At 36.6% G+C, this 27,838-nt stretch overlaps 1 protein-coding gene across 1 annotated transcript; it reads left to right on the top strand.

The window, feature by feature from the left end:
• The first annotated feature begins 5,259 nt into the window (after window positions 1-5,259).
• tspeara (thrombospondin-type laminin G domain and EAR repeats a) lies at window positions 5,260-27,817 on the top strand. Its single transcript, XM_051112650.1, has 12 exons — window positions 5,260-5,936; window positions 9,421-9,641; window positions 15,438-15,664; window positions 15,842-15,932; window positions 16,036-16,192; window positions 17,102-17,233; window positions 20,574-20,806; window positions 21,858-22,047; window positions 23,528-23,760; window positions 25,094-25,272; window positions 25,358-25,459; window positions 27,111-27,817. Exons 1-12 carry the CDS (start codon window positions 5,822-5,824, stop codon window positions 27,262-27,264), a joined length of 2,034 nt encoding a protein of 677 aa, XP_050968607.1. The 5' UTR covers window positions 5,260-5,821; the 3' UTR covers window positions 27,265-27,817.
• Window positions 27,818-27,838: the final 21 nt, after the last annotated feature.

The following is a 27,838-nucleotide window of genomic DNA, read 5'->3' on the forward strand; positions in this document are numbered from 1 at the left end:
TGCAAATAATATTTTTATTTTAAAATATATGCCCATTCGATTTTATTTTCTATGCTTAGTATGTTCTAAATGGAGAAATGCTTCTTGTCTCGTTACATTCAATTATGAATCAAATGATTCACATGTATGACACGTATATATTTTTCTAATCCAAAATTAAATTTTACACAAAATGTCAAGTAGTTTGTTGTTCAGTTACTTACATCTTACCTCGCAGTCTTTCACCATTAAAAACTTAAGCACCGTACTGAAATTCCTTTGCTGTTCGACAGAGAAATAAATTATTTCTAAAACTTTTTGTCAGAGATGAATTATTGGGGGTGACAATTTGGCCTTTAAAAATGCAAAATGAAAAAAAAAGTCAAATATTGTCAAATATCAAACTGGGCTAGATCATTTTGCCATTGAAAGTAATGATATAATATATATATATAAAATAAATGCAAAATGGTGAACATTAGGAAATTTACAAATGTTTTTAATTCCAGAGCACTAAAAGCACAATTAATCTTTGTACGTTTTAAGAATAAACCTGTGTGTTAGGCGCTTTACCCTGTCAGTGTAAAAAATAATAAATAATACACTGTTGCAGAGAGTAATACAGTCTACACTAGAGTATATTGTACACTTATGGTGTAAAACAAGATACTCTGTCAAGGGGTATATATTCAACACTTTTGAAAGTGTTACTTAAACACCAGACTGGTGGGACCTATATATACACTAGAGAAGTGTAAAATGTACACTTGTGGAGTTAAATGAACACTGGACAATTTGCTGTGTATATTGTTGAATATTAAATTTGGGGTGAAATATCAAACTGGGCATGATACGTGATTTGGTCACATTAAACGTAATGATAAAAAAAAGGTTAAATTATTCTCAAATATTATCTTGGGGATAACACTTTGACCATTAAAAGTGTAAATATTGTCAAATATTATACTGGGCATGATAATTTAGTCATTAAAAGTGTAATGATAAAATAAAGTTAAAATATTGTTAAATATTAAATTGGGGTAACAATTTGACCATTAAAAGTGTAAAGAAAACAACTTTACATAACATAACTTTAAAAACTGTTTGTCAAATATTGCCACATATTAAATATTGGGGCAACAATATGGCCATCAGTGTATCTTTCAAAATTGCTTATCAAATATTGTCAAATATGAAACTGAGCGTGACAGTTTGACCATTAAAAGTGTAAAGGGGACATATTAGGGACAACAATATGGCCATCAGTGTATATTTAAAAACTTTGTATATTTAAAAAAAAAATATCAAATGTTGTCAAATATCAATTTGGCCATCAAAATGTAAAATTAACTTTTAAAACTTTGTCAAATATTGTCAGATATCAATTGGGGGTGACAATTTGGCCATCAAAAATGTAAAAAATTAAAGATGTAACTGTCAAATATTGTCAAATATTAAACTGGGCTGGACAAATTATTGGTGAGTACTTGTCCCCCTTTAGTGTCTATGGTGGTTCTTCATTTCACTTTCTAAGTAGTAAAATCATCGGAACTATGAAGTAACATAAGTTGAAGTATAATAACATGCACTGAAACACCATTTTGTGATAAAGATCTGTCTGGGAAGTCAGAATCGAGTGTTATGTACTTTCCTCCAATGGGATTAAAATTTCATTAGCCTGTATAAATATGTAGGTTAGTAAGGCAGGATTCTGTCAGGAGTTCATGAACTAGTAGCACGGCGCTTTAATATCCACTACATATTACAAGTGAGCTGTTTGTCAAAGGCCGCTGTGCTGCTCAAAGAGGAATTTCAATTGCTGTGTTCCTCCCCTTTTAACATCCCTAATGTTCCTTCTTTTCAGCCAGCTTTGATGTGAAAAAGGCTTTAAGTGACAAAGGTGAAGTGGGGTCAGGTGAACTGCATGCTGGTCTTTATGTATGTGTTGAAGAGCGCAAGCTGTAATACCTGCCTCACTAATTAGTCAAACCCACATCATTTAGAAATTAGCGGGTTGTGCATCTACTGGCAAAGCTAGGCTGAGACGTAACAAACATAAGTGATACCTCAAGCATGCAACTTGTTGAGAAGAGTTGGGGTGTTAATATTTAAGTGATCTGGACTTGCCCTTTCTTCACAGTGGATGATAAAACCAAACTATTTTACATGTTGACTTCCTGTTCCTGCTGCCTCTGCTGCATGGTTGGAGATCAATCATGTTTGAACCTATAATTCATTTGTCTTAAAGGAGAAGTCCACTTCCAAGACAAAGATTCACATATAATGTATTCGCCACCTTGTCATCCAAAATGTTCAAGTCTTTCTTTCTTCAGTCGTAAAGACATTATGTTTCAGCATTTTTCTCCATATAATGGACTGATATGGTGCCCCAATTTTGAACTTCCAAAATGCAGTTTAAATGCGGCTTCAAACGATCCCAAATATGGTTGTAAATGATCCCAGCTGAGGAAGAAGGGTCTTATCTAGTGAAACGATTGGTTATTTTCATAAAAATAATACAATTTATATACTTTTTAATGTCAAATGCTCATCTTGTCTTACTCTGCCTGGACTGTTTTTGTTCCGGTTTATGACAGTTAAGGTATGTCAAAAAAACTCCCATCTCATGTTCTCCCTCAACTTCAAAATCATCCTATATCGCTGTTTTACCTTTTTTGTTTTGCATGTTCACTTTGCAAAGACTGGGTCGGTACTTCTGCAGCGATGTAGGATGATTCTCAAATGATTTTTGAAGTTGAGGGAGAAAATACAATTGGAGTTTTTGACATACCCTAACTGTCTTGAGCCAGAATACACAGAGATTAAAAAGTATTTAAATTGTATTTTTTAAATTAAAATAACCAATCGTTTCACTAGATAAGACCCTTCTTCCCTACCTGGGATTGGCTTACAATCGCAATTCAGATCGTTTGAATCTGCATTTAAACTGCATTTTGGAAGTTCAAACTCTGGGTACCATACCAGTCCATTATATGTAGAAAAATCCTGAAATGTTTTCCTCAAACAACATAATTTCTTTATGACTGAAGAAAGAAAGACATGAACATCTTGGATGACAAGGGGGTGAGTACATTATATGTAAATCTTTGTTTTGAAGTGGACTTCTCCTTTAAAGGGATAGTTCACTCAAAAATGAAAATTCTACCAATAATTACTCCGCCTTGTGTCATTCCAGACCCATAAGACCTTTGTTCATCTTCAGAACACAAATTAAGATATTTTTGATGTTATCCAAGAGCTTTCTGAAACTGCTTAGACAACAAAGCAACTGGCACATTCAAGGCCCAGAAAGGTAGTAAGGACATTGTTAAAAATTGTCCATGTGACATCAGTGGTTCAACCTTAATCTTATAAAGCTACAAGAATATTTTTTTGTGCACAAAGAAAACAAAAATAACAACTTTATTCAACAATTTCTTCTCTTCTGTGTTAGTTGATACTCGTTCACAATAGTACCACGACGCATGCGCTTCATAACATTAAAGTTGAACCACTGATGTCACATGGACTATTTTAACAATGTCCTTACTACCTTTCTGGGTCTTGAAAGTTTGGGTTTTTGAAAGCTTTTCTGTCTATGCAGCATAAGCTCTCAGATTTCATCAAAAATATCTTAATTTGTGTTTCGAAGATATATGAAGGTCATAAGATACAGACCAGAAAATCATGTTGATCTTGGTTCAAAATGTTGGCACAAAAGCATTATCGTTCATGAAACTTTTTATTTTAAACTCATTAGTTGGATGGTCATTCATGTTAATGTAACTAATCAGAATGTTAGAATAATGTGATCATTAGCTGGGGAGCTTATTCACCTTTTTCATGAACGTGGAAGTCTCGTTCGACTGTAACAATATGCTTTACATTTCCGGTTTCTGGTGTTTCTAGTCAAATTAATGTATATTCTGAGCCAATAATATAATGTTAAATATTTTCATCACTTAGTTTTATCACTTTATAGTGTCGCAATGACTGTCTTTTTGCAGTAACTCACCTGTCTTAGTTTAATGAGTGGGAAGATGACATGAAACGATGTGAGGTTAGCTGCATTGGAAACAGATGAGGGCACATGCAGTGTTTTCATGACAGGTCATCATTTGGACATATTGGCAGAACTGAATGTAAACAGTGCCGCTGAACTGAATGAAACTCGCATATTTTACTGATTATTGCTGCTGAAAATGGTCAGTTATTCATGTTTTGGGCTGTACTAATTGGTCGGACCTGGAAAAACATTTGGTACTATAGTACAATAGGCTGCCAAAAGTTATAACAAATCAAGGAGAAGAGTGCAAAAAACTGTCTGAGGAACAATAGGCGTTTGTGGTTGGCCAAACTGAACCAGGATTTCCAGGGCAAGAATCTTGAAAACATTTGCGTTTGTTCTTATCATTTCCGGTCAGGTAGATTAAATATTAGGCTAATATCTTAATTAATACTGCTTGTATGTATCTTTACCACCTATTAACTTTAGTTTGTCAAAATATTTCCTGCTTACTAAGTTGTTCTCTATATGATTTAGCAGCTTCCACATGTTTTTCCGTGGTTTAGTCAGCATAAATTAGCAGAACGATGTATTCAGTAGTACATTAACCATGCAATCCATGCTGTTGATTACATCCGAGTATTGCCAGTATGACCACACATTCAGGTAACTGACCAAATCGTGACAAGTGCAAACCCTCTATACAGCTCCCGATCGGAGCGAATTTTGTGGGATTTTGTCCACAAAATGATAAGAGCACACATTATTTCAACACATTTTTTTTATTAATTCACACACAGTATTTTAATGTAAGCGCTGCAAGCCATGCTCATTTTCTTTTGTCATCATTTAAGCCCAACTTGGTGACTTGGTTTTAAAGTAACTATGGTTGCACTTACAAATGATTGCCAATTAATTCAAAATGTGTTAGATATATGTTAAATATGTTACTATACAATGTTGCCTCTTAAATAATTTATCTTGCTTAAAAAGACTGAACAATTAAGCTCAAGAAAAGAAATACATGCCAAGGAGAAATTTGAGTGCAGATCAGCAAAGGTCAGCTAGAAAAAAATACTCTGAGAACCAGATCAGGACACAGAGAGGGACTCCACCCAGAGGCAGAAAATAAAACAGAGAGGGAGGGAGAGGGAGGGAGGGAGGGAGGGAGGAAGGGGTTATGAAGCAATGAAATACTGAGATTAGGACCGCAGGAAATCTCTCTCTCTCTCCGTCTGCCTTTCTCTCAGCCTCTGTACCTCCTTCTGAGCCCCTCCTCTCGTGTTGACATGGTTTCATTTGAATGTCTCTCTAAATACACCGCTTTTGCCCCTTGAGCTCTCAGTTGTAGTTGTGATCTGTTAACATGCTCATCTGACCCTGCAGGTGACAGGTGAATTAGCTGCTGCGTTCGGGACGCCTCTGCGCACCTGAGCAAAGAGAGGAAGAGGGGAAAAGCACAGGCTTGTGGATGTTCAGGACTTTGATTACATTTTGGCTCTGACTTGTTTGACCTGCTTTGTTAATGATTAGCATTTAAGTGGATGAGGAAGGACTTTCTTGGGAACATGAATTTAGTTTGTATTGTGTATTGAGATATTACCCAGTGCTTGCGATTCTTTTTAAGAAGTAACTTTTTTTTAGGTAGCTAATGGCTCATTAGTGTTGAACTGAACTTTTATTAAAATTAAACAATGAGGGACAGACTCTATTCTGGACAGTTCAAGGAGCAAAGAATACAGGACATAAAGGCATCTTGACCAGCGGGCAAATTTGAATCATTCCAAGGCCAATCAAAAGTTTATAAGGACATTTTTATTAACAAATCAACATCAAATGGAAGGACAGCAGAACTTTGTGGCATCATCATGGACTCTTGCACTGCAGTTGTTTCTGCTTCTTCTGCCACTGACAGAAAGTGTGACTGTAGTGCCATGGAAACCCTGTACAGGTGAGATACCGCACATAACCATGCTTGTTTGCTCTCTAGTAAACAGTATTTTCAATGCAGTAGCTGAATAATGTTGATTTGCCTTTTGTTTGTTGTATGGCACCAAACTGTTCGTCTTTCAGTCATTGAATCCCTAGTCCTACAATGTGCTTATCTCTCTATCAGCAGACACTAAGAAAATGTGACTTCCTCCGTAATAAAATTCTTCAGATTAGATCTGGTCCAGATTGTAAAGATCTTGAATCCTCAATCTGAGTGTGTATAGAAAAGTATTTCTTCAGCTATGGATGCTAATTACAACCATGTCATTCACAATTGTGGTCAAAATGATCGTGGAAATTGTATTTTGAACATTTTTAAAAGTACTAGACTACTTTTATAGGTAGAATTTTATTTATCCTATTTACACCCAATTAGATGATACTTTTTACATTCTTCACATAATACAAAATTGTAAGTCTACAAGTCAATTAGAAATTATGTGAAAAAAGTTTTGTTTTTTTTTCATACTTCTTGTGTCAAGAACATATTTCAAGGGACAAATTTGTTTGTTATGGTGTAAATGACACTCCAGGACAGTCACAATATTAGTAAAAATGTCATTTTCACACAATAAAATCTAATTTGTCATTATCAGACATTCTAATAGTGACCACCACAATGTCACTTAAAAAGATAGCTCACCTGCATGACTTTTTTTCTTTTGCTGAACATAAAAGATGATATTTTGAAGAATGATAGTAACCTAACAGTTGCTGGTCTCCATTGACTTCCATAGCATGGAAAAAAAATACAATGGAAGTCAACAGGGAACAGAAACTGTAGACTTACCAACATATTTCAAAATATCTTCTGTGTTTGGAACAGCTTGAGGGTAAGTAAATGATGACGGATTTTCATTTTTGGGCGAACTATCCCTTTAATAGAAAAAACAAATGCTTATTAATTTGTGAAATCTGTGCCACACAAATGCATTCGCTATGAGAGATGGGCAGCTACACAAGATTGGTGGTGTATCCATGTTGTCATGCTGATTCACGGCTTGGTCTCTAAAATGGAAAAATGTAAAACTCTTCCCAAACCCGGCGACATCCCTGGGGCTTAAATTTTCCCATTTTCATACCACGAAGGCAATTACATTAGATACCAATGCAAAAGAAATGAGAAAATGAAAAATGCTAATATGAAAAAGAGTTTACCAGAAGATCACCAAAGTAAATTCCTTAAGTGGTATTTTAAAATATTGCTTTTGTATGTCAAGAGCAAACCATCTAAACGGTCCATAATTAGGGCAATGAGCTCAGCTGAAGGACTGTTATTACAATAGAAGCTGTAAATACCACAATAATGTGGATGAACCAAAGAATGCTGAGAATGTTTAGGGAACTGCAGTCTTGTCAGCGAACATCCATAGATGACATCTTTTTGTCATCAGTGTGTGTGTGTTCTCATTTGAAGCATCCTACACACTGATTTGCAGTTTGGGAATTAAGAAAGTAAGTAAAACATATATGCGAGAGTATTAGTTGAAACTTATTTATGCTGTTACTTAATGTATACTTGCATCACATTACATAGTTTAGATTAAAACTATGTATACTATTGAGAAAAACAATGGTCATATAAAGTCATAGACTTGGGTGCTAATAAAAAGTTTTTAAACCATGGTATTGTATATGAATGACAGTAAATCAAATCAGGGTTGTTTTAACCCTGTGAACCTAGGAGAGCTGATAAATATTCTGTCTTCCCCTGTTTCCTCTGTATATTTTGCATGGAAGGAAATTTGCATACTTCGTGAGATAAACTATATCAGGAGCTATTCCCATCCGCAGATCCAGCCACCAAAAGTATTCAGATTCTGAAGCCACGTGAATGGATTTTTTTAACCTTCCCGTAGCTTAAACATGGTGTTACAATGTCAAGGTCATGGGTTCGCATGTTTTCCCAAGAAAAGCAAGACGTGAATAAATGTGTACATTAAATGCAATGTAAGTCACTTTGGAAAAATAATGCCTGTCAAACAAATACAGTTAAGGTCAAAAGTTTACATACACCTTGCAGAATCTGCAAAATGTTAATTATTTTACCAAAATAAGAGGGATCATACAAAATGCATGTTATTTTTTTTAGTACTGACCTGAATAACATATATTTCACTTAAAAGACATATAGTCCACAAGGGAAACTGAAAGTGAATTTATAAAAATTACCCCATTTAAAAGTTTACATACGCTTGATTCTTAATACTGTGTTGTTACCTGAATGACCCACAGCTCTGTTTTTTTTTTGTTTAGTGATAGTTGTTCATGAGTCCCTTGTTTGTCTTGAACAGTTAAACTGCCCACTGTTCTTCAGAAAAATCCTTCAGGTCCCAACAATGACTGTATGATTTTGAGAACCATCTTTTTACACTGAGGACAACTGAGGGACTCATATGCAACTATTACAAAAGGCTCAAATGCTCACTAATGCTTCAGAAGGAAACACAATGCATTAAGAGCCGGGGGGTGAAAACTTTTTAAGTTTGAATTTGAAGATCAGGGCACATTTAAATTATTTTGGGAAACATGTAAAGTATCTTTTGTAGCTTCTGAAGTGCAGTACTTAATGAAAAAAAACCCCAGATATTTAGGTAAACAGTACTAAATAAAAAATATCATGCATTTTTTAAGATCCCTCTTATTTTGGTAAAATAATTAACATTTTGCAGATGCTGCAAGGTGTATGTAAACTTTTGACCTCAACTGTAAAATGTAAATAGTATTAAATAATGTATAAAATCAAATGCCATTTAATTTAAAGAATGATGGCACTAGCACACTTTTCAGGCATGTCATTTCACAAAGAGATTTATTTTTCTGGTTTAAAAAATACAACTATGGTCAAAATTAATACAAAAAAATAATTATGGATCCTTACTGGTTGTCAAACATAATGGAATCAAGGTAGTCTGTAATACCTGGAGAAATCCATCCATTAGTGTTCCCATTTTCTATGACAGTTATTTAGCTGTTCCACACAAACTCAGAAGTATGCCACCTTCCTGCTCACATCCCATCCTCACTAATGGCCACTTAATTCTAGACACAGACATTTTGAGGCAATCACCCGAGTAATAAAATCATAAGTAGCTCCACAAGGAAAACAATGTCCTGACAAAGCTGATTGTTTGATAGCATCACAAGAACTCGCACAGTCCAAAATTCTCCTTGACTAGCAACTACTGTATGTTGAGCTGTCTATTTCACAGTTTTAAGGCACTTTAGGTACTAATGTGTACCTTTAAAGTACTAATGTGTACCAATTAGTGGTAAAAAGGTACAAATATGTACCCTTTAGTTTTGGTATAAGGAGGGTGCAGTTACTGCTTTTACCAGCAAGGGCTAACTAGACAATATGCTGATTAGTCAAGCTTTGTTTCTGGAATGGGGCCTCAACTTCTTCAGCATCTCTCTTTAAACATTCTCTTCTCCCTCTCCAGATCTCCATCCAGTGGACCTGTTGTCTCGAGTGCTGCCCCGTAACGGAGATGCTCTGTCTGGGGTCCGTATGGTGCAGGAGGGAGGCGCTCGTGGGGTCCAGTTCTTCAGTCCTACGCAGGCAAACACCTTTCCATCATCTCAGCTCTTCATTAACTGCCCTTTCTTCCCTGCAGAATTCTCCATAGTGGCCACTGTTAAAGTGTCTCACACCAAAATGAAGGTATGTTCATAATGACATAGACATTTAAAGTCATGTAATGCACATCTAATGTGTCCAGGTCAGCTTAATTATTAAAGAAAGTCTATTTCTTAGACTAAAGATATTTTAGTCTAAACTCACTTTTTTCTTCTTTAACAATTCTTTGCTAGAGCGACTTGTGTGCTTGGCGTCGTTGTCTTGCTGCATGACTCACTTTCTCTTGAGATTTAGTTCTCGGATAGATGTCCTGACATTTGTCTTTAGAATTTGCTGGTATAATTCAGAATTCATAGTTCCATCAATGATGGCAAGCCATCCTGGCCCAGATGCAGCAAAAGAGACCCAAACCATGATACTATCATCACCATGTTTCGCAGATGGGATAAGGTTCTTATGCTGGAATGCAGTGTTTTTCTTTCTACATAAACATAACGCTTCTCATTTAAGCCAGAAAGATCTATTTTGGTCTCATCTGTCTACAAAACATTTGTCCAATAGCCCTCTGGCTTGTCGACTGATCTTTAGCAAACTGTAGATGGGCCGCAGTGTTCTTTTTGCTGAGGTGTGGCTTTCTCCTTGCAACTCTGCCATGCACACAATGGTTGTTCGGTGTTCTCCTGATGGTGGATTCATAAACATTAACATTAGCCAATGTGAGAAAGACCTTTAGTTGCTTAGAAGTTACTCTGGGGTCCTTTGCAACCTCGCACACTATTACACGTCTTTTAGAGTGATCTTTGTTTGGTCAGCCACTTTGGGGAGGGTAACAATGGTCTTAAATTTCCTCCATTTGTACACAATCTGTCTGACTGTGGATTTGTGGAGCCCAAACTCTTTAGAGATGGTTTTGTAAACTTTTCCACCCTATTGAGCAATACCAACAACTTTTTCTGAGGCCCTCTGAGATCACCTTTTCTTTGTACCATAATTCACTTCCACAAACATGATCAAACTTTGATAGATCCCTGTTCTTTAAATAAAACAGGGCATGCACCTGAGAGACATCCCATTGATTAAAAACACCTATGAACAGATAGACTCTAATTTCGCCTTCAAATTAACTGCTAATCCTAGAGATTCACATACTTTTGCCACTCACAGTTATGTAATATTGAGTCATTTTCCAGAATAAATAAATGACGAAGTATATATTTTTGTCTCAATTGTTTGACTGGACTTGTGAAAATCTGATGGTCTTTTGGGTCATATTTATCTAGAAATACAGAACATTCTCAAGGGTTCCCAGACTTTTAAGCACCATTCTCTCTCTGTGTTTGTGTGTGTGTGTACCTGGTATTTATAATATTATGGGGACCAAATAAGGATAGTAATACCAGTAAATATTGACCTTGTGGGGACATTTTTTAGGTCCCCATGAGGAAACAGGCTTATAAATCATGCAGAATGATTTTTTTTTTTTGAGAAAGTAAAAGTGTGCAGTCTCCTGTGAGGGCTAGGTTAAGGTGTAGGGTAGGTGTAGGGCAATAGAAAATATGGTTTGTACAGTATAAAAAACATTATGCCTATGGAATGTATAAATGCAGATGTGTCCTAAAATTCAAGATATTGGTGCAAAAAAAAAAAAAAAAAAAAAAAAAAATTCCCCTGTATGTGTTTTGTCTCATATTTATATATCACGATATCACACGGGCAGCAAGAGCAATATGACATGAGTGCTGATTTTGTCCCGATCTATCACAAGCTTAAATGTGATTTATACAACAGTTCAGTAAATAAGAAGTTGATATTGTGTTATATTGTAAATGCAATATTATGTTTTTGCTCAATTTTGCAGAGAACATATTATCTTTGGAGCCATAGTCTCCGACCAACACAGCAGCATTTAGTTTCTGAATGAATCTGCATTTTGAACAAATTTGTGAACCAATGATTCAAAAGCCCATTCATAAAGAGAGCCATTTATTTTATTCCTCAATAAATTGGCCATTTGAATGAATCAATGAATAAATGAATGACTCATAGACATTTACCGCCACCTGCTGGCAGATTTAGTTTCTTATTTAGAGTATCATTTCATTAAAAAAGAAGAATAAAAACATTTAATTTAATAAAAAATAAAATTTTTTAATTCTGTTGTTTACTCACCCTCATGTAATTTCAAACCTTTCTTTTGTGGGACATGAAAGTAGGTATTTTGAAGACTGTTGGTAACAAAGCTGTTTTGGTTACCGGTGACTTTCATCCATGAGCAAAAAATACTGAGATGTTTCTCAAATTATCATCTTCTATGTTCCATAGTTACATTGCAGCCTAAATGTTTGTCTAATAAATTCTGTTGAATCAAATAAAATATTCTTTCTAAAGCTACAGTTTGTAATGTCTACTCAATACTTTGTCATTTAATACAAAAATAGCTTTAAATAATCTTTTGTGGGTATTTTCACAGTCAAATTTATTTTGCGATTATTTGGATTAATTCATCAAAACATCATGTAATTAATTAGATTTAAAACTGTATCCGACTGACAACTGTCATGAATCTGGTCGGTGACTTGCGGTCTGCTCACCACCAGATGTCGCTCTCACCTTGTCACAACACTCAGAGTCAAGTCACGTCCCACCTGACGGCCCAGAGTCAGGTCATGTCTCGTCTGACCGCCCAGAGCCACGCCACGTCTCATCAGACCGCCCAGTGCCTCGTCACGTCTCGTCACGTCTCGTCAGACCACCCACTGCCTTGTCATGTCTCGTCTGACCGCCCAGAGCCTCGCCATGTTTCGTCTGACCGCCCAGAGCCTCGCCATGTCTCGTTTGACCACCCAGAGCCTCACCATGTTTCGTCTGACCGCCCAGAGCCTCGCCATGTCTCGTTTGACCACCCAGAGCCTCACCATGTTTCGTCTGACCGCCCAGAGCCTCGCCATGTCTCGTCTGACCACCCAGAGCCTCACCATGTTTCGTCTGACCGCCCAGGGCCTCGCCATGTCTCGTTTGACCACCCAGAGCCTCACCATGTTTCGTCTGACCGCCCAGAGCCTTGCCATGTCTCGTTTGACCACCTAGAGCCTCACCATGTTTCGTCTGACCGCCCAGAGCCTCGCCATGTCTCGTTTGACCACCCAGAGCCTCACAATGTTTCGTCTCACCGCCCAGAGCCTCGCCATGTCTCGTCTGACATCCCAAGGTCACGGCCTATCATGATGGCCAGCGTGCTGGATCCACCACTAGTGTCAGTGAGGGCAGCAAACATCCCAGTGGCATCAACACCTTCTAAAACCACCATTAAAGAGGTCCTGCCACCCGCCGCTGCTCTTCCCTTAATGGCGGTTGCCATTTGGTGTGTGTGGGCTGCACACTGTGCTCCTGAGGTCGCGTCTGTTCACAAGTCTGCTCCTGAGGTCACGTCTGTTCACAAGTCTGCTCCTGAGGTCACGTCTGTTCACAAGTCTGCCCCTGAGGTAACGTCTGTTCACAAGTCTGCCCCTGAGGTCACGTCTGTTCACAAGTCCGCTCCAGAGGTCCCGTCTGCTCACAAGTCTGCCCCTGAGGTCCCGTCTGGACTCAAGTCCGCTCCAGAGGTCCCGTCTGGTCTCAAGTCCGCTCCAGAGGTCCCGTCTGATCTCAAGTCCGCTCCAGAGGTCCCGTCTGGTCTCAGGTCCGCTCCAGAGGTCCCGTCTGGTCTCAAGTCTGCTCCAGAGGTCCCGTCTGGTCTCAAGTCTGCTCCAGAGGTCCCATCTGATCTCAAGTCGGCTCCAGAGGTCCCGTCTGGTCTCAAGTCAGCTCCAGAGGCCTCTCCTGTTAGAGAAGCTGCGCCAATGCCTCCTGAGGTGTCAGCGGCCACTGTAGAACCTCCTAGGGAGGCGACATTAACCTGTGCACTCTCTGCTTCTCTCCCTATTCTGTCAACCTCTTCTGTCTCTGTTCTCACCAGGTCCCAGTCCATGACGCGGGTGCCTGCTCTGCCCTGGAGGGCTCCTGCACCTCCTGCTCTGTCTCCTGCTCCGCCCTGGAGGGCCCCTGCGCCCCCTGCTCCGCCCTGGAGTCCCCCGGCGCCCCCTGCTCTGCCCTGGAGGGCTCCTGCGCCTCCTGCTCTGGCTCCTGCTCTGCCCTGGAGGGCTCCTGCGCCTCCTGCTCTGGCTCCTGCTCCGCCCTGGAGGGCTCCTGCTGCACCTCCTGCTCCGCCCTGGAGGGCTCCTGTGCCTCCTGCTCTGCCCTGGAGGACTCCTGCGCCTCCTCCTGCGCCTCCTGCTCCGCCCTGGAGGGCTCCTGTGCTTCCTGCTTCGCCTCTGGCTCCGTCCTGGAGGGTTCCTGCTCTGCCGGTCCTGCCCCAATCACCGGTCCTCCACATGGACCTGGTCCTCCAGCCCTCGCCCTGTCTCGCTCCCGCCCCACCGCTCCCCTGGACTGTTGTTCTGTTGGAGCATCTGGAAGCCGCTCTTTGGGGGGGGGCTATGTCATGAATCTGGTCGGTGACTTGCGGTTTGCTCACCACCAGATGTAGCTCTCACCTTGTCACAACACTCAAAACTGTTGCACCACACTCCGGACTACATTCCCTGTCATTCAGCACCTGTGAACAATCAGCGGCGCTATAAAAGCCCCGGTCTTTCCCCATGCAGATCACGGAGTATTGTGATGAGTATTGTTGTTGTGATTACCATTGTTATCGTTCCTAGTTTCTTAGTTCCCCTTGTTTAGCTTTCTCGCCTGGTCATCTCGTCTCGATTGTCTCGCCGCCTGCCTACTGGACTCTAGCTCGTTTCTTAGATTATTCTCTCGTCTCTCCCCTTCACAGATTACGTTCGCCATGGATCGACCCTCGCCAGTTTCACGGACTTCTATTGTGCCTCGCCCTAACATACCTGTTTGTTGTTGTGTTGACCCTGCCTGTTTCTCGACCATGTCTTTGCCTCGTCCCATCAATAAAAGCTTGCAAACAGATCCGCTCGCCTCTCGTCTCACTCACATTGTTACAACAACCATATATATATATATATATATATATATATATATCAAATTAATTAAATTACATGATGTGGTGATTAATTAATTGCAAAGTAATCTTACACCATATTAAATGTGAAAAGCATCAGACAAGAAAATGCAATAGCAATATGGCTGCCCACTGCTCCGGCTGTTTGTTCACTACTCACTATTGTGTGTGCGCACTTGGATGGGTTAAATGCAGAACACAAATTCCGAGTACAGGTCACCATACTTGGCCACATGTCACGTCCTTTCCTTTCCTTCCTTTCCTTTCCTATTTCATTCAGGAATTAAGAAAATGGCTTTCTTAATGAATGGGCCATTGTTCAAAACGCATATTCAGAAACAAACACTGCTATGCATTGGTCTGAGAGGCAGAACAGTTATGATGTGGCTTTATAGGTATTATTTTCATTGGCAAAACTAAGCAAAATAGACAATATTGTGTGTAAATGTAACACAATATTAACTTGTTAACAGTTATTTATCAAAATATTGTATAAAACCACATTTGCACTCATGCTATTCGGGACACAAACAGCACTCTTGTGATATTGCACTAACTATATTATACTGTGTAAATATAAGACATTTCAAAATATTTACTTTAACTTGATACTAAAATAACTAAAAATGAATCAGTGATACCTAACACTGTTTATGTCAAATCTGAAGAAAAACTTTGTTGTTTATAACAAATGTAGGGGCTGCTGTAAACGTATTGTCCACTTCAAAGATATTTTGCTACATGAAAGTTGAAACTAAATATATTTTCAATTTCAAAAATGTATTTTATTAAGCTTCATTGTTTACAACATATAGTTAACATGTATGTCTCTCTGAACTTAATCTGTGCTTGCTGTCTTTCAGAGGAATGAATACTTGTTCGCTGTGGTGAAGGAGGATGTCGATCAACTCCTGCTTGGCCTGCGTTTCTCTAAAGAGAAAGTCCATCTTATCTATCAGGGCTCAATGGGGAGGCAGCGTCTTAGCTTTAAAAGAATCCGGCTTACGGATAACAACTGGCACAGCATAGTGTTAGCCGTCAGTGGTCACCATGCCACCCTCACCCTGGACTGTGGCATCCCGCTGGAACTGTGAGTCTGTGACGGCAGTAGAAAGATCCTATTCACAACGTGGCATAGGCATATATGCATATGACCTCAGAGCAAAATTTTAGCAAATCATTTTATTAAGAGTAGTATTCAAAACAGTGAAGCACATGATGTTTATTATTGTACAGTGAATAATGTACTTCCCCTGATGGGTTTCAGGGTCCATAAACAGCCATTTCCCTCTGATCTCAGCACTGATGGCTCCAGGTTCCACATTGGAAGTCGAAGGAAATGGAAAGGCCTGTTCTCTGTAAGCGCTGATACTGCTAATTATTATGCTTTATTTAAAATACATACTAGCATATGTGCAAACATACCTGTTGGTCAAATGATGATCTGTCTGCTTTCTCAAGGGTTTACTGCGCCAGCTCGTCCTTTTGCCTGGATCAGATGCGACACCACGTGTTTGTCCATCTTTCAAACCATCACTTGTTGAAATTTCCATCCCTACAATCCTGTCAAACTTGCCAGTGAAATCCCAAATGAATGACGGCCTGGTCCCTCCGTATGGTAAAACTAAAATATTTAAATTTGAAAGATGTTAAGATGAAATAAATAATAAAATAATAACAAAAATTAACTAAAAAATAAATATATTTAACAAAATAAATTCAACAAAATTAATACATTTTAAAGGTAATTCAAAACCCAGAAGACTGGAATACAAAAGGAGAAGTTTTCAACAATTATAATTGATGCTGTCATTGAAAATAAATGATTAAGGGCATAATAAAAATTTAAACAGAGATGCTTATAGGAAAATATGCTGTTTAAACTTTGACACAGCCAATGCTAACACTAAGTTACAATGAACCATTACAAAAAAATTGTTGTATCATGACTGGAGCCATGCACAACATTTGAAGAAAAGAACAGATCTGTGGTGTGGAAGACCACACTGATGACATATCGCCTGTGGTCGGACTGAGTTATGGTCCCAAACTAAACATCTGACACTTGTTTCGCTCTCAGAAGGAAAACAGAGGTTCTGCCACTCGCAGTGAGAGCTGTCAGTGATTGAGTGGGTGTGGGCGATGAGGGGGTTTACGCTGGCACACATCACGGGTATAACAAACAATGCTGTGTTTATATCATTTGCATTGACAATTTAAATTAGCTAATGGGAGCTTTGATCTAGATTACATACCTTGGTTAATGCTTTAACACCCTCACAGCCTGAGCTGACTAGACAGATTGTTTCTCCTGTGATGAAACGGTGAAACACTTGTTTCATATCCATATTCTTTTGATGAGGTAGATCCATTACAAATAGTCATCTAGTTTTATTGACATATTGAAAAAATATATTTTACTAATCCATTATTTAGAGATTTCATCAAATATATTATATTTAAATGGAATTCAAAAATAAATGTTACTTTAGCATAAACATATTTGCATTCTCATTTCAATGTTCAGAGACAGAGGTCCGTGTGACTCTGGGGTCTAAACCAGCATGCACTGCAGCAGAGCAGGGACAACTCTGGTTTGACACTCTTAAAAGAGGCCTTTTCCTATGTGATGGTGCATACTGGCACTCTATGTTGCAAGGTAAGAAACTACAATTGTACAAAAACACACACACATATATATATATATATATATATATATATATATACAGTTAAGGTCAAAAGTTTACATACACCTTGCAGAATCTGCAAAATGTTAATTATTAACAAAATAAGAGGGAGCATACAAAATGCATGTTATTTTTTATCTAGTACTGACCTGAATAAGATATTTCACATAAAAGGCGTTTACATATAGTCCATAAGAGAAAATAATAGTTGAATTTATAAAAATGACCCCGTTCAAAAGTTTACATACGGTTGATTTTTAATATTGTTTTTAATAACCTGAACGATCCACAGCTGTTTTTTTTTCGTGATAGTTGTTCAAGTTTGTCCTAAACAGTTAAACTGCCTGCTGATCTTCAGAAAAATCCTTCAGGTCCCACAAATTCTTTGGTTTTTCAGCATTTTTATGTATTTGAACCATTTCCAACAATGACTTTATGATTTAGGACTCACTGATGCTCCAGAAGGAAACAATGCATGAAGAGCCGGGGGGGTGAAAACATTTTGAATTTGAAGATCAGGGTAAATTTAATTTATTTTGTCTTCTGGGACACACGTAAGGATCTTCTGTAACTTCTGAAGGGCAGTACTAAATGAAAAAAAAAAAAAAAAGAAGAAGATATTTAGGCAAAATAAGAGAAATGTACACATATTTATTCTGTTCAAAAGTTTTCACCCCTGGCTCTTAATGCATTGTTTTTCCTTCTGGAGCATCAGTGAGCATTTGAACCTTCTGTTATAGTTGCATATGAGTCCCTCAGTTGTCCTCAGTGTGAAAAGATGCATCTTAAAATCATACAGTCACTGTTAGAAAGGGTTCAATTTGATGCTAGGATGCTGGTTAGGTATGTTTTGGTGCTGGTTTAAACTGGTCCTTTGCTGGTTTATGCTGGTCCTTTGCTGGTTGATGCTGGTCCTTGACCAGCAACATGACCAGCATAAACCAGCAAAGGACCAGCAAAAACCAGCTAAGGACCAGCATAAACCAGCTAAGGACCAGCTTAAACCAGCATCAAAACATACCTAACCAGCATCCCAGCATCAAAACATACCTACCAGCATATGCTGTTTTTTTCACCAGGGAAATACACAAAAATGCTGAAAAACTAAAGAATTTGTGGGACCTGAAGGATTTTTCCTGAAGAACAGCAGGCAGTTTAACTGTTTAGAACAAAGGACTCATGAACAATTATCACTAAAAAAAAAACAAAAAAAAAAAAAAAAAAAAACACCTCTATGGATCATTCCGGTAACAACACAGTATTAAGAATCAAGTGTATGTAAACTTTTGAACTGGATCATTCCTATAAATTGAACTATTTTCTCTTGTGGACTATATGTAAACTTCTTTTATGTGAAATATCTTATTCAAGTCTGAGCTAAATAAAAAAAAATAACATGCATTTTGTATCATCCTTCTTATGTTGGTAAAATAATTAACATTTTGCAGATTCTACAAGGTGTATGTAAACTTTTGACTTCAACTGTATCCAGTGTTGGGGAGTAACTAGTTACATGTAACGGAATTACGCAATTTAATTACAAAATAAATGTAATTGTAATTAGTTACAGTTACTGAGAAAAAATATGTAATTAAATTACAGTTACTTTTGAAAAATGCCAGTGATTACAAAGGGGATTACATCTGAATTTTTCCACACACCCACCCCCTACTTACAGATTTAACTGACTTCTTTTAAATTGCATTGACTGCTCTAAAATGAGTCACCAATGTTTCAGGAGTTTAGGACACAGAATAGGACACGTGCTTATTCAATTCTTATTCGATTACTGTTTTATTTCCTATTTGGTTTTATGCATAAACTTTATTTTTTAAGATTGTTTTTCTAATGCATTGTTAGATGCTAGTGTTTTCTGTCATAACTATGCAAACATTTGATTTCAAACCCAGTATCATAGCTATTAAACTATTTCTTGTTATGATGTTATGATCTTGTAATGACATATAGTGCAACTGCGCTCACGGTGACCCGAGTTTGATTCCAGTCTAGAGGTCCTTTGCCGATCCCGCTCCCCTCTCCCATCCCAGCTCTTTCCTGTCATCTCTCTACTGTCCTATCACAATAAAAGGCATAAAAAGCCCAAAAATATAATTAAAAAAAAAAAAAAAAAAGTCTGAATTTGTGGTAGCTGTGCTTTAAATTAATATATTACACAGCTCAGACTATTTTGGGGCAACTTAGGTCAGTGCTATATGCTTGATAATTTTTCTTGGCGGAAGCTTCGCGTTTGGTTAGCTAATAAAATATTAAAGCTTAATTTAATATTATGTGGACAATTTCTTAATTCTGCCATCCTGGTATCGTGGACTTGCTCTGTTGTTTCATACAAACGCAGCTGCTGCCATTTTTTTTTTTTTTGTACATTGTAATGGATTATAAGATAACTAACAAACTAGTATTACTACTTAATTATTTATGTGGTGAAATGTTGTGTAAGAAAACTGGTATGACTGCACTGTATCCCTAAAATGTCTAGTTTGAACTTGCCATTTGCTAGCAACTGATTTCTTCATGGAAGCATGAAATATTTCAACTCAGATCAGTGTTTCGTGTCTAACAATTTTAACACGAAACATCTAAATAATCTATCAAGCAGCTGTGTAATAAGTAAGATAAATGTACATTCAGCCAGTTGTTATCGCAAAATAAAGATGTATATTATCGCTTACTTATTATAATTTTAATTCAAGTAATAAAGGATTTCGAAAGTCTGACAGTAATCAGTGTTGAGTGCTACTATAGGGTTAACTTTGCCTGGTTTAAATGTTTCTAAATGATTAACAGTTGAAAATATTAGAAATTTAGAAGAGTAATCAAAAAGTAATTAAAAGTAATAAGTTACATTACTTTAACAAAGTAATTGAAAAGTTACACTACTTATTACATTTTAAATCAAGTAACTTGTAATCTGTAACCAATTACATTTCCAAAGTAACCTTCCCAACACTGACTGTATCTTTATACATACTGTATCTATACTTTAAACATAGAGCCCTACTAGATTTTTTCGACAGTCTAAACAATCACGCAACCAAGATTTGCTGGAGTCTGCCATTATGATTTAGAAAATCATGTTACATTTACATTTAACATGCAACATTCATATAAATTTCATATCTTATAATTATTCATAAACATAAGCATAATGGATGAGATCCTTTACCAAAAAGTACTATGACAATGGTGATGATATCAGAGGGTAATGATATGATATTTTATGATTATCATGAAAAAAAACCCCCAGAAACTGTTTTATTTATTTAACTCTTTTTAATGCTATTCAATCTACAGAGAAAGACAGACTACACTATGTAGATGATTACCAGGACCTCTACACCACCTCAGAGACGCTGGACATTGAGCTTTTCCAGATCCCCTCTATTGGGCTGTTTGCTGCTATGGCTCATCGGGACAACAAACCAGGTTCTGCCATCTACCGCTGGAACCATGGCCACTTCCAGCTCTACCAGAACATCAGCACCTTTAAGGCCCAGGCATGGAAGCAATTCACTATAGGGAGGAAGGTGAGAAAAGACAATAATGCTGTCAATAGTGTGTCTAATATTTAAAAATATATTTGATAATATTAGTCCGCCAAATCAAATTCGCTGTACTGATGGTTTTTCAGATATTTTATTTTATTTTATTTTAAAGGTGAGTATAATGTATATTGTGCATATTGTTTACAGTTTTACATTTTTTCTGTTTTAATAATAACTGATTTAAAAAATTTGATAGAACAGGAAAAAAATGAGAAGGAAAAGAGTTCAAAAATATCATAAAAAATAATAGCTCAGAATATAAAAAAAGTGTCACAGTGACTGAAACATGCTAAAGATATAGGACTTAAATTTGCTGTTAAACAGGCAAAGGTTGTACAGTACAGTTGAAAAGAGCAGTGATTGGCACTTCATTAGGAAAGAATTACTGGCAGAAAAAGCCTGAGGTAAAACGTTAAGAGAGATTTAAAGTCAGGAATGAGGTAAGGGCAGGTAAGAACTGAGACTGGATTTAGAGATACACTAGACGTGGTTCAGCACCATGAGTGTGATCTGCACGTTTTCCACTCAATCAGGTGTGTTTGATGTGGTGTTTCATACACTCAGTACAAACGTGTGCAATAACTTTAAATCACTGGTGTAGTCAATCACAGAAATTAATTTAAAGTCTGATGCTTTTCCTCCGCTGAATGAATCACTTATACACATCTGTCTGTCTGCAGTGTAATTGTTTAGTCTTAATTTTATCACACAGATCTGGAATTATAAAGAATAGGAAGTAATAAAAGTTCTTTGTTGAAACCTGCAACCCCCTTACGACTATTATCATTGTCATTATATCACATAGTTTGTATTTCTATCACTTAAAACATCACTAAACTCTTCGCCTGAGTGAAATTATGACTCACACTTGGCTGTATGGTACAGTATATCTACCACCTGATATTCACGCTGTTCTAAATATAGCGAGCTGGATTCATGATAGCCAAATGACGGGCTGACTGATAAGTGTAACTTTATCTCTGTTTGTCTGTATCAGGCTCATTTATCACTATGTGTGTTGTATGTGTGCCAGATGTTCTTGGCGGTGTCGAACTCCGTGGGCCCGGCAAACGGAGCGCGAGAGCTGTCTGTGATCTATAGGTGGAGTAATAAGAGGCTGAAGTTTGTGCGTTATCAGACCCTGGAGACACACAGCGCTCGTGACTGGGAGGCCTTTCATATTAATAATGAAGCTTTTTTAGCTGTGGCTAATCACCGAACAGGTTGGTCCTACGATGGTGTACTGGGGCTGATCCAAGTGATTCCTTGATGCCTAACTAGGCTCATATATAACTGTCCTAAAATAGTGCTAAATGCTTCTCAGTTCACCCCACACCAGAAATGTTCACAGAAAAAATTTAATTCATACCCATATGACTTCCTTTCATGTGATTATCACAAAATATTTGGTATGTGAAGATACGTTTGCTATACAATGCAAGAATATTGTATGGAAGCCCATTTCCGACACTGAGTAAAAACGTAATTGCAAATTTTTATCTCACAATTCTGACTTTTTTCTTGCAGCTGCGACTTTACATCTCGTAATTCTGACTTTTTTTCTCAGTAATGCTTGATTCAAAATCACAGTTCAGATTTTGTTCTCAGAATTGTGAGATATAAGTCGCAATTCTGAAAAACAAAGTCACAGTTCTGAGAAATTAAGTTAGAATTGCGAGACATAAAAGTCACATTCTATTTTTTTCCTTGCAATTGTAAATTTGTATCTTAAAATTTTGACTTTTTTCTCACAATTCTGAGAAAACAGAATTTCTTAGAATCATGAGATATAAACTCACAATTGAGAGTTATAAACTCCAATTTTGAAGGGAAAAACACTGATATTCTCAGAATTGCAAGTTTATTCTAACTTAACTATAATTATCTTATAAAGTCAGAATTTCAAGTTTATATCATGCAATTCTGATTTTTTTTTTTTTTTTTTTTACAATTGCAAGTTTATATCTCACAATTCTGACTGTATAACTCACAGTTGCAAGCTTTTATCTCGCTATTCTGACTGTATAACTCACAGTTGCAAGTTTATATCTCGCTATTCTGAAAAAGGTAATTGCAACTTTTTATCTTACAATTCTTACTTTTTTTCTCACAATTTTGAGTCAGAAGTGTGAGATATAAACTCTGACTAGTGAATTGTGACTGAATTGTGTTTATATAGCACAATTCAGATTTTTCCCTCTGAATTCTGAGTTTACATCCCACAATTCTATGGAAGTCCATTTCCACCATGCAAAATAAAACTACTCGACTTTAATCTCGAATTGCGGAATATAAACTCAAAATTGGAAGATATAAACATGCAATTCTGAGAAGACGTGTCAGAATATGACACTAAAAAGTAACAGTTAGCTTTTTTATTTTTTATTTCATGGTGGAATAAAAAAACAGAATTGCAAAATGTAAACTCTGACGGAAAAAGGTCAAGTTATAAAACAAATTGAGGTATATAAAAAAATATAAATTGCGAAATGTAAAACTGAAGCTGCGTCAATTTAATTACACTTTTTCCTCGAAAATGTATTTTTACTCTATTTGTGATCAAATAAATGCTGTCTTGCTGCTCTAAGAGACTTTCAAATACATAAAAAAATAATTTTGAGTGGTAGTTATAGACTGATAGATTAACAGTCACACTTATTATAATTTCAAACCCTTACATTACGTTCCTGTAATCCCTTTTAGAGAATGGGAATCACAACATTGACAGCGTTGTTTATAAGTGGAACCCAGGCACCAAGACGTTTGAGGTGAACCAGACCATCTCAACATCAGGAGCTTACGACTGGGAGTTTTTCACCGTAGGGCCCTACCACTTCCTAGCAGTGGCCAATGCATTTGATGGCACCTCCACCCAAACAGATTCATCAATCTACATCTGGCTTGGTGGAGCCTTTCAGCTTTTTCAGACTATAAGGGTGAGTTTAGAAGGCACTTCATTTCAGAAAGCCTGTGACTTGGAACTTTCTGATGGCTTAAAATCAAGCGGATCAATCTGAAGCTTAATGATCATTTAGAACTTGTTTACTTTGAATGAAAAAACTGCTGTGCATGAGGCACATTTCTATCCTGAGTTACACATTAAGAAATATATTACAGGTAAATGAAATGGAAAATCATGACACACACATGAAAAATGATGAATGATGGACTCATGTACAGGGTGTTTCCCAGTTGCAGCATGTTATTTTAAATTTACCTGACACCTGTTCTCGCAGAATCACCTTGGGGCATCTGTAGTATTGCTGGGGTTGTGTAAAGTATAGGGTGAACAGAAGCTTTAACCACCATAGAGACCCTGAACTGCTACTCAAGAGATTTATTGCTTGAAATCCTGTTGTCACAAACTTTTTATTCATCATTGCAAATGACTAAATACAATACTTTTTTTCTTATATATTGAAAATGTCTGTTCATTTGTATCTGTTAATTTTTTTAAAATATATAAATACTACTGATTTAGATGGTTTAAACTCCACAATAAAAATAAAAACCTTGAAAGCTTTAAAATTCATGCAAGTAGTCTTAATGATTTGATGTTCAAATTGATAATATAAGTCACCATCTACTTTTTTTTGTATGGAAAATAGCTGCTTGGAAAAATCATTTTTTGTTTCACAGAGAAAATAAAATTAGGGTAATAATGGCATTTCTTTGGTGAACTATACCTAAAAAATAAGATGAACAGAACATTTTATTGTATATAGAAATAGTAAAATTAGCAATCGGAAGTCAGACGAAAACATAGTGGCTGCTTTCATTCATGTCTATAAAAATGTTAAACATTTTCAATCCTTTTCTCTAAATCACTGATCCAAAGTACCTGTCAACAGACTTAACAAGACAGACTCACCGCTTGTGATGTTGTCAGCCGTTTCAGATGGGAATTTCCCTTTGTGCAGATGTGTTTTACAGGGGGGAGAAAAAAAGAACAAGAAGAGTTTTTTGTTAATATCAAGTGTTTAGATGTTACACTATAATTAAAATCTTGAGATCTTACCATCTAACAAAATCAAAGTCATATATCAGTAATGTGATACAGATCTCATGAAGTTGTGGATGAAGTCAGTGTCAATTCAGCAGGACTGTTTCCCAAAGATGTGTCAGACACTACAACTGTCTTAACCTAGTATAGAAATACATCTGAGGTTTATTGTGTAAAATAGATTAAGCAGACTTTTACCTTGACTTTCTGGTAATATTACCAGACCAGATCTGTTTTTCTCAACACATATTTGTTTATTTCTGTAGACATTTGGGGCTACAGACTGGGAGATGTTTCAGATTGGAAACCGAGTCTTCCTAGCTGTTGCTAATGGACACATGCTGTGTGAGAGAGGACCAAGCCTCTATACAATCAACTCAACTATTTATGAACTTGATATGACAACCAAAATGTTCCTCAAGTTCCAAGACATTGTAACATACAGGTAAAGCCTGAATTCTAAACGTTGTTTTGGGGGTTCAGAGTGAAAAATTTCACACCTTTTGACTTGATTTCTTTTTGTATGACAGTGCGGTGGACTGGGAATTCTTTTCGGTTGGAGATGAGCACTTCTTAGTCGTAGCCAACTCTTATGATGGATCTTCTTACTCTTTGAACAGTGTTATATACAGGTAATGATTGAAAGCTCAAACATTATACACAGATCATAACTTATGACTTCACTCACAACACATGCTGCAGCACTTCAGATAGGTAAACTGAATTGTATGTGGTTAGTGAACAGACAGGCTTTTGTGTTGATATACCACATGTAAAGGCTGGAATACACACTTTTGAAATCTAATTTTCTGTGAAAATCTCTTAACCAGTGTTGAGGGTAACGCATAACACGAGTTACGTAATCAGATTACTTTTTTCAAGTAACTAGTAAAGTAACGCATTACTTTTTAATTTACAAGAAACTATCTGCGTTACTTTTTTAAATAACTAACACCAGTTACTTTTGTTTTTCCATTTACTGACTGAACAGAGGCATAAACGTGATACTGTAGTTCTAGACTAAATGTGAACATGCATTAATTCATCCCAACAGATTCAGCATTTATCAAAATCAATTAAAACGGTGAAATGCAAACTGCATTTAAAACTGCAATAATCAAATATATTAAATAACACAAATATCTTTTAATACCATTTTATTAACCAATATTTTTGCTGCTGACCTTTGATGATCCAGTTCAACTATATTAATAAGAAAAATGATTTTAGATAAACTAACATTTGTGCTGTTTTTTTTTTTTTTTTTTTATTGCTGAAGAGTGCTGAATTTTCTTCTACGTTCTACAGATGTGAATTTACTTTTCCGTCAACCTGAGGGTTATTAATTTCACTTTTTGGTGTAAAAGAGGTTACGTCTGCTAAAAATGTAACTTTTTATATTACAATGAATGTTTTTATATAAAAAACAAGCCGTGCCCAGATTTAAAAAGTAACACGAAAGTAATGCAAAAGCAACATAACACATAACATAATTAGTTACTGTTTTAGGGAGTAACGCAATATTGTAATGCATTACTTTTAAAAGTAACTTTTCCCAACACTGCCCAAAATCAGCAAACTGGCTATAACTTCAGGAACTAGTCACCTCCTCCTGACTGTAAATTAAGGAAAAATCCCTGCAATCTGTAACTTAATGTTATTTGTGAAGATATTACTTTATTCTATCCCCTCCTTATTTCCCAATTTTAATGTAAGAGATAAGTAAACCTATAAATTCACTTATCATGGTATCACTTTAAAACAAACAAACAAACAATTTTACAAAATATATATATATATATATATATAAATCTAATGTACAACAACTTGGCCTATAGGATACAATTAATCTATAAATGGTGTTCAATAGTTATTTCTCAGATGTTATCAGGATAATATGAAAACTCATTTCCATATTAAAAACAAAAAAAAACAACAACAGGTAATTGCAACTATCTCTCAAAAAAAAGTCAGAATTGCAAGATATAAAATCTGAATTCTGACTTACCCTCCCGCAATTAAATATAACAATTCTCAATTTAAAAAAAAAAAAAAATCAAAATTCTCAATTATGTCACATTCTGACAATTTTCTCACAATTGTGAGTTTATATCTCACAGTTCTGACTTCAAATAATTTTGGGAATCAATTAAATATATTTTTTTTATTCTGTGGAGAAAACAGGCTTTCATAGGATACAGCATATCAGTATAAACTATAAGGAATATTGACACAAATGAAGATAGAGTTCTTTTTCACTTTTATTGTTTTTGTCTCTGATAGGTGGCAAGGATATGAGGGTTTTGTTCCTGTCCATCGGTTACCTACTATTGGATGCAGTGACTGGGAGTTCTTTACCTCAGCAGAAGGTTCATACCTGATGTACTCCAGTGCCAAAGCACCTCTCTCTAAAGTCTTCAAGCTGAGGATCCACTGAGGCCACAAACAATTGCTTGATTTTTGCTTATTTTTATCATATGCCACACAAGTTGACAAAACTGAATTGCTCTCTTCCACTCTTGACTTACAAACCACTAACACTTTGATGAGAAGCTACTTAATGTCAGACAAGTCAATCAAGCTGTCCATGGTGGATTATGGAGTTTGATACTTCCTGAAAACTACCTCATCTGCATAAAAAAGGACTGCCAAGATGCAAGGGAAACTTTCAGCGGTGAATCTCTTAATTGTGTCCTAAAATTACATTAGTTTAAAACAGTTTAAATGACATTGTGCTTCAGCAAAAACTATTCATTTTCAAGAAGTTAACATCTGTGCATACTGGACATCCAGAAAGTGAAATAAGGGCACAGAATATTAGGCTCTGTGTAACTTTTAATAACTTTTATTTACAACATACACTTTCCATGAGGAGGATACACTCATTTGTGAAAAGTGCCATACATTGTTTAATAAATATTATATCAATAATGTAAAATAATGTAATAAATGATGTTATTTATATGTAAAAAAATGTATTTTACCTCTTGTTCTTTGCACTACAATAAATT

Source organism: Labeo rohita, chromosome 6 (genome assembly GCF_022985175.1).
Source record: "Labeo rohita strain BAU-BD-2019 chromosome 6, IGBB_LRoh.1.0, whole genome shotgun sequence".
Classification (NCBI taxonomy): domain Eukaryota; kingdom Metazoa; phylum Chordata; class Actinopteri; order Cypriniformes; family Cyprinidae; genus Labeo; species Labeo rohita.